Genomic DNA, 12,807 nt, shown 5'->3' with positions numbered 1-12,807 from the left:
ACAAATCCCTTCTATTAACCATAGACAAACCATTTGTTTTCTATTACATGTGGTGCCATTCATTACATTTAGAATGTGAATTGCAGTTTTAACATGTATATAACCATAGAACCATAGAAAACTACAGCACAGAAAACAGGCCATTCGGCCCTTCTAGTCTGTGCCAAAACATTATTCTGCTAGTCCCATTTACCTGCCCCCAGCCCATACCCCTCCAGACCTCTCTTGTCCATGTATCTATCCAATTTACTCTTAAAGGCTAAGAGGGAACCCGCATTTACCACATCAGATGGCAGCCCATTCCACACTCCCACCACTCTTTGAGTGAAGAAGTTCCCTCTAATGTTCCCCCATTTAAAAAAAAACTTTTTTTTAGTATTTCCCTTGGGAGAAGGGGGGGAAAGTGATGGAAGGAGTGTATGTTTATTTTGACATCTTTCTATTTTAGAAATGATTAATATGAAAGAAAGTGGCAAAAAAGTAGCTAAAAATGTTGGAAACAAAGGAATATGGGAATCTTGGCCCATTTGGCCTTATGAGCTTGTTCAGATACTCAATTGGAACTTGCCTTTTTCTAAATCCCTCTACTCTAAGCTATCACTCCTTGTTTTGAAACATTAATTTGTCCAGTGTTTTGGCAAAGGATATTTAAGATTTATAATGTCTCGATTGATTACATGTGTAAGTGGCCCTGTTTGCAGACTGTGCCTCCTTTTCAACATTCCTACAGCAGAGAAAATGGGGGGCCCTAGAAATTTGATCATGTACCTTATTTCAGCATACCCAATTAACAATGTACTTGGAAGGAAGTAAAACATGATAGTGATCATTCATGGGTCATTTTGTGTCACTCGGGAAATTTGATCCAGCATACTCAAGTGCAAGTCACACTTGTGTGTCTTGTGTGCCTTCAGCATCAGACTCATTCCTTGTGCCTTTAAGACTATCATGGGGAAATTAGCCTGTGTTGTCCTGGAAGCGACTGGCATGGTGCTGAATAGGGATCTCTCTCTGTCCCATATTTAACCTTCTAAATCTACTCTCCCACCAACTGATTTCATCCCCACAGGCCTCAGTGTCTCAGATACTCCAAGACCCTGAAGTCCTGAGTTCCTTCTGATGCCCCCAGCAGAAGCTCTGACCCTCTGATTTCCCACCACCTTCATTGGGGGGTAGCAATATTATCTCTAACTGCTGCCTTCTCTTCATCCTCTACTTATGTCCTACCATCTATAAGCTCAGTTCCAGGGAGTAAATTTCCCCCCATCCTATTGTAACGCCAATTCAGTATTATACTGGCAAGCTGAAATACCCCATTGTATCTCCTCAGGCTCTGCTGTCTGCATGTCAAATTAAAAGTGGGGTTTGTCTAAAAAGCTGGGATATTTTTGACTAGCATGGATACATGGGTGCAAGGCTTCCTGTGGTATAACTTTCTATCATTCCATGAAATCCTTTTTGCCTTTTGAGATCCTTAATTAGATTAATGCTGAACTTTTTGAAATCAAGGGAATGCTGCAGATTTGTGCAATATTATAGCTTAACCTTTGGTGTTACTCTCTCAAGTTTGTGCTGTCTCCCTTCCAGAGCCTTTCCTGAGGATTGACACTCAAAACGTGATTGCAATCCTTCAGAAGGGATCTTTGATATAGAGGTTCCCCATTTCTGTGTGTTGCAGTATAAAATCTGTTGAAATTGCTTTTGATGCATTTTCCTTTGAGATTAAATCTACAAAAATTCTATTTTGAAAATAACCCTGATCTTGATTAGAAATTAAATATGAATAACTGATGGACCCATTTCCTGCCACCCTGTCTCTTGTGCCCTTGCCTCAAATCAATGTGTTACTCTGTGATTTGCACTTTTGAATGCGAGGAAAGCAATAATTGCATAACGTTGTTATTAAAATGTATGTTCTGCTAAAGTTCAAGCCAACAAACAGTAGATCACATTAAGGGTCAATGTTGGCTGACAAAAATCACCAGAGCAATTCAGCTTTATGTGCTTCCCCAAGACAATGTCAGAACAGTGTGCTGCATATGTGGGGCCCATTGTTAGATTGTTCTCTTGCCTCCAACAAAAATGCACAATTCAGTTTTTGAGTAGGTGAGCTACCCTTTCAATCTCGGTTCAGTTTTGAGTTGCACTTCAGTTTCTCCTGCTTGTGTTTCGATGAAGGAAACTTCTCCGATTTTCTAGATATCCTTGATTCAACAGTTTTTTTTTTCAAGTTCGGATTAGTTACCAGCTATCCTTCTGTTGTTTTTGTTGATGACTTAACCTCTGAGTCAGAAATCTGCGGTTTCAAATTCTGTTGGGTCACATAAACCAATGTAATTCTTCAGTTCTGCCTTTCAACTAAGATGTGAAACTGCTGTCCTCAGCATATCCTGGTCTATATTTATTCCTCAGGCAAAACTCTGAAAGCAAATTAACTAATAGTCTGCCTCTTTGATGTTTGTGGCGTGCTGTGCACGGTTGCTGGGGTTTGGCTATGTAAGAGTGATTACACTACAAAAGTAATTTGTCGGCTGTGTAGCATTTTAGGTGTCCTTGGGATGTGAAAGATCCTGGAAAGGAGAACGATCCTTCTCTCCTATTTTCCTCTTGTGCATTCTTTGTCGTTATGTGTGGTAAAATACATACATTGTCAGTATGAGATGATTTTCCAGTCATTCTAAAATTAAGACAAACATAATTACTATGTTTTACAGGGAATTCATGGTCATCATTACCAGCTGCTACAGTGGGGATTTTTTAGCAAATCTGTGTGTGGGTGGGGGGTGGCGGGGAGGAATGCAGAGAGACAGGATGGCAGAGGAAAGGCAAGAGGGCACAGGAGACAAAAATCTAGAATGAAGGAAAGATTCAGAAAAGCCAATTTTTATTGGCAACACCTCAGTTAGTATAAATCATCCTTAGCCTGGGGAATCAGTGATTAAATATGATATTCCAATGATGATCCTTGATGGTGTCAACAAATATCACTAACTGGAGATGGAACATTGGATATTTTCATTATGTTCCCTCGTGACAAGGGAGCAAACAACAGACTGCTTTGGAGACTGAGCTATCCAGCATCTATGTTACAAGTGAAAGCTTCCTTTAGATTATTATTTAGAAGGTTTTTCATGATTGGTGAATGCTGAGCATGGAAATTTCTTTTGTCTGTTTTCCTCAAAAATTGGCCTGTATCTTGCTGCAATATCAATGTAATACTTTCTTAAAGTAATAGTTTTTTTGTTTTTAGGACTTTGTAGGATTATTTTTGCTGCTGTTGGTCTCTTGTGTTACTTTCCTAGGGTGACACAAATTTTGTCCTCGGAGAATCATAGGTATTTGTAGTACAGATGGAGGTTATAGGGCTCTTAATATCTGAGCTAATGCTTTACTGGAGCAATCTGAAAGGATTGGAGAGCATGTCTTATGAGGATAGGTTGAGCGAGCTAGGGCTTTTCTCTTTGGAGCGAAGGAGGATGAGAGGTGACCTGATAGAGGTGTACACGATGATAAGAGGCATAGCCAGAGACTTTTTCCCAGGGCAGAAATGGCTAACACGAGGGGGCATAATTTTAAGGTGACTGGAGGAAGGTACAGGGGGGATATCAGAGGTAAGTTTTTTTTTACACAGAGTGGAGGGTGTGTGGAACGTGCTGCCAGGGGTGCTGGTAGAGGCAGATACATTAAGGACATCGAAGAGACTCTTAGATAGGCACATGGATGATAGAAGAATGGAGGGGTACGTGGGAGAGAATGGTTAGATTGATTTTCAAGTAGGTTAAAATGTCCGCACAACATTGTGGGCCGAAGGGCCTGTACTGTGCTGTAATGTTCTATGTTCTAATCCCACCATCTCAGACCCTCTCCAAGGTCTCGTAACTGAAATCATTTATCTGCTTTTGAGTTGAATGATAGTGGTCTCTATTTCATCTATTTTCTGTGGCAGATTATTTCATGCACCGTCTCTTTCATTTTCTTAGGCATAAATCTAAGTCAATAACTTTTTAATAACTCCCCAACTAGAAGAAATACCTGTCATCACTAGCAAAACCCTTAATGATCTTGAAAACCTCAATCAAATTTCCTTTTCCATTGTGGTGAAAACATTAGTCTCTCTTCACAATAGTGGATTTCCATCCCTGGTTTCATCTTCATATCCAGATATGTTTCTGAAATATTTGCTTCGTTACTACAGGAGGACTTTCAGAAATTTAAATAGAATAGCTTGCTTTTGTTTTGAAACTTTGATCCCCATAGGTTAATGGCCTGAATCTCCCAATTTATTTGTATTCCTAATTTGGCCATGTTTCAAGGAAATGGCAGAGTGAATGTAGATTTCAACCCTGCAGTTAATGGGGAAAGGAAGATTGCAGGCCAAGTGACCTTTATGCCAGTTTACCAAATGGCTTTCACTTGTCTCAGCAGAATACTTAATCAATTGGGTGCTTGGTAAAACATGAATGGTGCATTCAAACACTGAGACTGAACAAGCTGCATAAGTATGTCATTAAAGCCTGTTCATCTGCCTTAAGATAACAAACCAATGACTGAACTTCAACACTGAGTGCTGTCAGAGAACACTGAAGGATCCAGAGATACTATTGCCAGAGTTTAAAATTGCAAAATCAATGTTTTTCTTTTGGAAATCTGCGTTTATGTTTTAGTTCTGATGTAGCCATTGATCTGACATTTGGTATGTGCCTCGTTTGATGGTCCTTGCTGTAGCTTGTAGTGTCCCAAGGCTAATCAGTTAAATTGAGCTTTGTGCTTCATCACTGTACTTTTAAACATTAAGATTGTAGCCAGAGCATCTGTTCTCTCCTAATTTTAAAGAGTTGTAGAAGTGCCAAGACAGTGTATCAGGCCATCTGGGCATAATTGAAAAGCAACTACACATCAAACTGGCATTATAATGCAGCTAGTACAAACTGTAAATGGTATGAAATGCTCTTTTTATCCAGCTTTAGCGTAAGAGTTTCACATTGAAATCTAACACTGGAGAAATACAACTGCAGTTCACACACTAACCCTACAGCTACATAGCAATGAGGCTTCTTGTCATATCAGGATTTCCAATAATGTTACATCCCCCTTCAAAACTGAAGGGGGATGTAACACTTTTTTTAATTTGCCTGATAAAAATCCAGTCTTGGAGGAGCTGTAATCTTTTCCATTAATACATTGAGAAGGCTTTCACAAATGCTGTTTCCTCACTCTGTTTAATTCCCTTGGGTTGAACCTGACTATTCACAGTTTCAACATCTTATTTATTGCTGAGTTTAGATTCCAACTTAACATTTTCGCGCTTGGAATAACATCATCTTCAACCACTACGGTATCACCTATAGTCATTGTCAAAGTACCTCCTGCCTGTAAAATGATTTGGATTGTCCTGGGATCATGAAAGGTTACACAAGTGAAAGTCTGCCTTTCTTCTGCCTGCTTTAACCCTTCAACTAATAAAACTTCCATTGAATGCTTTAATAGTTCGAGAATCAACTAGTTCAATGCTCTGCTTCTGGCACTTACTACTTCTACCTTCTGCAACCTTGTGCTTGTTCAAAGCTCCATCTGGATCCTAACTGGTTTCATCCCGCTCACTTATGACTTTTTTGATGTATGTTAGCTACCAACAAGCTTCAATTTTAAAATGCACATCCACCTATCTAAATTTTCTTTAGGTATAGTCCCAATCCATCGACTCTGGTCCTACAACTTTACACATGACACTTGAGTCTGCTATGGTGCTGTAATATCTGTAATTATAGAGTTGGGCATTAATCTGTTTGCTTTTAAAGTACTTGATAAGTGAAATTAATCTATTAAATGTTGTTTTATCATCCCAATAGGCAGCTGGGTTTGGATCTGGTTCCAAGGAAAGAATTCAGTATGGTTGATCCTGAAGAAATCAGTGTTACAGAATTGTACAAATTGGTGAGCATCTATTTGAAAATTTACATTTATTGTCCTCTTATGGAAGAACCTCTATAGTTGAAGCAAGGGGTACCTTCCCTTATTTTTCTAAGGTTTTTTAGTATGTCGCTAAGGTTTAAAGTTGTGGACCAGGTCTCAAATCAGTGAAAATCTATGCATTCCTTTGCTTTGAAGTAGAAGAGGGGGTGGAATGGGAGTCATATTGCTGGGAAGCCCAACTGAACAGATGGCCACTAGCCTTTTAGCATTATACCCATATCTTCCTTTCTCCAGGGACAATTGGACTAAAACCCTTGGTAAAACCTCAGATGGTTGCAGCCCAAACCATGTTGCTTGTCAGGTAGTTGCTAGAAAATGCCCACACAATGGTAATTTAAGCTCTCTTTCCTTGATCGGAAACTTGAATATATCATGTCAGAACAGAAAGATACAATTACGAATGGGAAGTGTGATGATTTTCTTCAGCCAGGATATAAAGCTTATTTTAATTCTTTAAAAGCATATTTAATCCATTTTAACTGTTATGTAGATATCATATCCATTGTCTCTTCAGCTTTCAATTTTGAAACTTGTGGTTCTTTGGATAATATTTCACTGTTGCAACATTTTGAAAGATTCCACCAATTTGTCACATTGGGTATTCGTATTGTCATCCTAATCTGTATGAAATCATCCATTTAAATACTCTCACTGGGCTGGTTTCTAAAAGCACACTGAACCTATCAATAAGTGAATTGATTAGTTTAAACATGTGATCCTGACCTGCTTAAATTCTTAATTTAGAAGAAGCCCGCTGGAGTTTGTTTTTGTATTTCATGTAATTTGACTTATTGTTTTGCAGGAATGATGGTTTAATTTTATTATTGAGTCCCATTTACAGGATCATTAAATAAACTGAATAGTAAAAGTGTTATTTAACACACTGTGGCACTCCCGGGACTGCTTCTGAATGTTATGTTCTATGCTCCTGACCAACACAATAAATAGAGTATTTTGGTGGAGTCTCTCAAAACTATATTTGAAAATGAACATAATAGGTATAACTTTCCAGCACTTAATTTAGAATGCTTTTTTCCTGCAGTGATTTATCCCGCAAATCCATTCTGATGCCACCAATGCAGGCTGCCTACTTTACTTATGTGAAGACAACCTGATTTGTAATACATGGTGTCCTGCCCCTCACCTCAACATAGCACTTAGTGCTTAATTCATAGAAAGTTCATATGAGAGAAAGGCACTCTTTTAATTGGTGTGCTGGTATGCGTAGCTTCACTTATTCTTTTCATTGCATGCATTGCTTATTTCTATCTCTGCAACATTCTGTTTCTGTCCACACCTCACTCCCACTACTGATAAATCTTGTCCATTGTCTTTTAGCCTCCCAATTTCTTGGATATTCTCCGTTAACATTCTAAGGAGTCCTTTATGTAATTTCCAGCTCCTCTTTATAAAAAAAACTCCTTTTAATCTTTTTGTTATCACCTGTTTTGTTTTTCATCTTCCATTTTTTAACTGGAAGGCATCAAGATCCTCGCCAATGGAAATTCCCAATGGTGTTGTCCCTTTGCTGTTCTACAGCCTTCTTCACCTCCTGGTGCCACTGTTCATAGAGCTCCACTGTTTGTATTTTAAAACCTCTTCAATCTCACTGTCTTTAGTCTGCCTTGGAGGTGCAGATTTCAGCTACGTTGCTCTGCGATAAGTTGCAAGTTATTGTCAACATAAAATAATTAGTTTTGTGCATAAGTATGTCCATAGATAAACAACCAAGTCTAGGTTAAGTCTAAAATGGCTGGGTGGCTGCAGTACCAGAGGTAGCTTTTGTTAGACTTTTGTGCATTGGTAGCCTTGAGCTAGGAGGAGCGCTTAGACTGGAAAGGGCCATAAGATGGTAAAATTTCAGTTGAAAAAGAGTAAATGAGATGTACATATTGAAATTTTTATATTGCTGAATCTTTTATCTGTAAATGTAAATTTTTCTTTGTTCAGTGTTAGGAGGCTACGAGAAATGTTCATTTGATACCTTCAAGCAGGTTTGAAGTGGGAAAAAAGGTCAGAAAATTGGTCATCAAGGAGGTGTAATTAGCTCCCCTCTGGCACTTTTTTTCATGAAATGTGATGTCTGGTGTTTGACTCTGTGGGGTAGGATGTGCAGGGGGTGAGGATGGTTCAACATTGAAATGCCATTAGACAAGAGGCTTCTTTACCTCTATAATTAATACCTTTGAGAAATAAGTAAACAGGCCTTCTCTCTGGAGTGTTTGGTAATCATGGACATTCATGCTATTGTGTATGTATTTCTAAATTTGGAAACAAAAAGGTAGCAGTGCATGGAAATTAGTGACGAGTATAGTTGGATGTGTTGGCCATGACTATATTCTTAGGGCAGCACATTGCAGTATTAATTGGAAAATTAAAGCCCTCAATTTAATCTACCCTTTTTTTAAAAATCAATGGGTGGGAAGATGTCCTATTTACATCCTCCTGTATTTTATTGCAGTGCAACATATAACTTCTCTGGGTACAAATTGTGTATCCCATTCAAACCCACCCAATTCTTTTTGGGTGGATTAGGTTATAGCTGGTGCAGAGGATCTCTAAATTTCTGCAAGTTTTGGCCAGGTTAGCAGCATTATGGAAGATAAATAAAATGTGGATTGTATTTTCCAGAATAGGATAGTTCAGGAAAATACATGATTGACAGGAAAACAAAATGGTACAGGAGTCACTGCTTCAATGAACCACTGCAGCAGTTGCCTGGGGTAGAGTTTCCACAAAGCTTAACACCATTTTCTCTATCTCTGTGGCATCTCAGTATCTTGTTTGATGACTGTACCTGCTGGTCTGTCAGTGCTGCAAAATGATTAATGTAACGTACGGTGACATGAGCTGGCAGCTGAGTGAGCAAGCATTGCTCCCACAAGCTATTGCCACATTTGGGGATCACAATATGGTTTTCTCTACGTTGGGGACATCAAATACAGATTACCAAATATGAGGTATTGGCAGTCGTAAAGCACATTAAGATGGATATATCCCCAGGGCCTGACCAATGAATTCTCAGAAATTGTGTGAAGCAAGGGAAGAAGTTGGGGAGGCCCTTGCATAGATATTTGTATCATCTTTAGCCACGCATGAAGTTCTGGAAGACTGCAGAGTGGCTGAAACTGTGTGTCTGTTTTGGACCTACATGTTTATGATGCTGCTGCAAGCAAATTTTTCATTGTACCTGTACCTCAGTGTAGTTGTGCACATGACATTAAATTCGACTTGATTACTAATGCTGTACCATTATTTAAGAAGGGCAACAAGGACAAGCCAGGAAGCTGGTGAGGCTGACATCAGTGATGGATAAGTTACTGGATGAGATTCTGAGGGACTGGATGAGATTCTGAGGGACTGGATCTTTTAGCATTTGGGTAGACTAGGACTGATTAGGGATAGTCAACACAACTTTGTGCGTGGGAAATCACGTCTCACAATTCTGTTGAAGTTTTTTTGAAGAATAACCAAGGGGATTGATGAGGGCAAGGCAGTGGACATTGTCTATGTGGATTTTAGCAAGGCCTTTGACAATGCCCTGCATGGAAGGCCAGTCTGGAGGGTTAGATTGTATGAGATCCAGGGAGAGCTAGCAAAGTGAATACATAATTGACTTGATGGTAGGAAGCAGAGGGTGATGGTGGAAGGTTTTTTGGACAGGAGGCCTTTGACTATTGGTGTGCCACAGTGATTGGTACTGGGCCCATTGTTTGTCGTATAAACAATTTGGATGCGAATGTACTAGGCAAGTTTAGTAGGTTTGCAGATGACACTAAAATTGGTGGTATCGTAGACAGTGTAGAAGGTGATCAAAAGTTACAGGGAGATTGTGATCAGCTAGGTAAGTGGGCAGAAGAATGGCAAATGGCGTTCAATTCAGATAAGTGTGAGGTGTTGAATTTTGGGAAGTCAAACCAGGGTAGGACTTCCACAGTGCGGGGTAGGTCCCTGGGGAATGTTGTAGAACAGAGAGACCCGTGACTACAGGTACATAGTTCTCTGAAAATGACATCACAGGTAGCCAGGGTGGTGAAGAAGGCATTTGACATGCTGGCCTTCATCAGTCAGGGCAGTGAGTATAAGAGTCGGGAAGTTATGTAAAAGTCATTGGTGAAGCCGCACCTGGAGTCTTGTACATAGTTTTGGTTACCCTGTTATAGGAAAGATTTCATTAAGCTGGAAAGAGTGCAAAGATGATTTAAGAGAACGTTGCCAGGACTCGAGGGCATGAGTTATAGGGAGAGGTTGGACAGGCTAGGACTTTCCTCCTTGGAGTAGAGGAGACTGACTGGAACCCTTAGAGGTGTATAAAATCACAAGGGGCACAGATGGGGTGAATGTGCACAGCCTTTTTCCCCAGGGAAAGGGAATCAAAAACTAAAAGGCAGAGGCTTAATGAGAGAGGGGAAAGATTTAAAAGGGACCTGAGGGGCAACTTCTTCAAACAGAGAGTGGTATGTGTATGGAATGAGCTGGCAGAGGAAGTGGCTGAGGTTGGTACAATACCATCTAAAAGAAACTTGGACAGGTACATGGATACGAAAGGTTTAGAGGCATATGGCCCAAATGCAGGCAAAGGGGACTAGCTTAAATGGGCATCTTGGACAGTATGGATGAGTTGGGCCAAAGGGCCTGTTTCAATGCTGTATTGCTCTATTGGGTGAATGCTTGTGCAGAACACCTTGGTTAACTCTGCCAAGGTGACCCTGGGCTACCAGTTGGCTGCTATTATAATTCTGCATCCCACTTCCTCTCTCACCTCCGACTTTGGCCTTCTTCACTGTTTAAATGAAGCTCAATGCAAGCTCAAGAAATAGCACCTCACCTTCTGACCAGGCACATGACTGCCTTCATCTCAATATTGAATTCAACCATTTCAGACTGCCAGCTGTTCCACCCTTGCATCACACCTTTCAGTTTTTGATCTCTCCCCACCTGTGGTAATTGCAGATACACCTCAGATATACCTCTTGTTGTTTGTTAATCTTTACCATCTCTCTTGGCTGCCACCAGCATCACCGTCTTATTCAGCCTCTTCTGGTCTCCATGTTCACACATACTGTCCATTTTGTTTTGTCACTCCTTCCGCTCCCACTGAGGCAATGAGCCACCACCATTCTGTGCAACATGTAACATCTATTATCTGTCAATTTTCTCCGTTCTGGTGAAAGGTTATTGAATTATCAGCAATACTTCTTTCTCCACACTATTTCCAGCATTTGCTATTTTTATTAACAAATATATTTCTGTTGGTGGGCACATAAGTTATCTTTCACTGATATAAAAACTGTACGACTTGCATGATGGTTCTCCCCCTTGGATTGGGCTAGAGCTTTCAATCTTAATGAGACTGACTGGAAGGAGGGCTGTTCTGAGCAGTACGGGAAAGTGAAGCAGATGGGAAGGGTAAAAGCGTACTGATAATCAGTAACTTTAGAATCAAACCTACAGAAGGGCTTTTTTGTAATTGTGAGTGGGAATCTGAATGGGTACTGTGCGATGCCAGTGAGGACAAAGTTGGTATGGATGGAAAAAGTTCTGGAAAGGAAAAGATTGGTATAGGGAATAGTTGGAAGGGAGGGCAAGTATTGCAACTTTCGGGGTTAAAAATAGCATAAACATTTGAAGTAGAGAAATTAAAAATGGTGGGAGAGGGCAAGAGGATTAGTTCTGCTATTGTGCTAGTAAACGTGGACCTGTTTCATATTTGGCCTATAAAAAGGACTTCATTATTGTTATGTGAATATATGTGACTGCTTCAGATCATTCATTAAAGAGGGAATGGTACCTTTTAAAAATACTGAACCAGGAAGTCACAAACCATGTGATTTTGGGTAGACCTGAGGTGTTTTTTTTGCTGCTGTGCTTGGTACAATGTAAGTAGAGAAATCAGAGTTCTGATTTCATTTTATGGAAGCCTGTTCTAAGTATGTTTGAAATGTTTAAATTATAACAAATAATTGAAAACCTAAGTAGTCCGACGTGAGTGGATATCCGAAAAGTGGCATAGAAAGAAATGAAGTGCAGCCAGTTGGGGTTCCCAGTTGTGTATTTTCTGGAGAGCACAGTGTTATGGCAAGGCCAGGGTGGCTGGTTTGTACTTTCTGGTTGGTGAGAAATGCAGAATGTGCTCCAGTAAATTATAGTGAGACAGTTGTAGGAGAATTATCTGACACTGGTGACAAGTTGTGGGTGGAGCATTTCACATAACATCTCACCCTGTCATGCTCTAATTCTTCCACAAGCTTACTATCCCTTCTGCCTCATATTTAAAAGCTTCCTCCACAGTTATCATTTAAATCATCTTCTCGATACCAGCACCTCCTTTCCTTCACTATCCAGTTTTCCCCACGCAAACTGCCTAGGGATACTTTGAAGATGTTTTCTGAAACCAATAAAATTTATTTTGGCAATATGTTTCCACAGCAGAGATAATGACAACATAGACTCTAAAGTTAGACTATTATCCTCCTCTTGTGGTTAATTTACACCAACGTTGTCTGGAGAATTGATTAACAAATGCCAAGACATACACAAGATCAAATCAGAAGGGGAGTAACCAGTGATTAATCCAGTGGTACTGTCAATATGTGACTCGTTGTTGAATTTTATATAAACCCTTGTGTATTAATTTATTAATGGGTCATGGTAATAAAGATGCAGATTGTGATATTAGCTTTAGTTGCTCAAATTAGTTAAGATTTTTAAGGTTCTTTTGGGGTAAAAGCCATGCAAAGATTGCTTGTAACAAAATATATGAAAGTGGTTAAATTAGATAATAATCATGTATTTATTTTAGAAAAACATCAGTCTCATAAACAAATTTCACTG

The 12,807-nt window shown here is 39.7% G+C and overlaps 1 protein-coding gene across 18 annotated transcripts in view; it reads left to right on the top strand.

The window, feature by feature from the left end:
- Positions 1–12,807, top strand: part of LOC127578488 (dedicator of cytokinesis protein 4-like) — a 719,988-nt gene that overhangs the window by 92,587 nt on the left and 614,594 nt on the right. For all 18 annotated transcript variants that reach the window (XM_052030584.1, XM_052030581.1, XM_052030587.1 and 15 more), the window contains exon 7: positions 5,850–5,934. In XM_052030584.1, coding sequence (XP_051886544.1) covers positions 5,850–5,934 — 85 coding nt within the window. The remainder of the gene's footprint in view (positions 1–5,849; positions 5,935–12,807) is intronic.

Source organism: Pristis pectinata, chromosome 15, assembly GCF_009764475.1.
Source record: "Pristis pectinata isolate sPriPec2 chromosome 15, sPriPec2.1.pri, whole genome shotgun sequence".
Classification (NCBI taxonomy): Eukaryota; Metazoa; Chordata; class Chondrichthyes; order Rhinopristiformes; family Pristidae; genus Pristis; species Pristis pectinata.
This window is presented reverse-complemented; position numbering and strand designations above follow the sequence as displayed.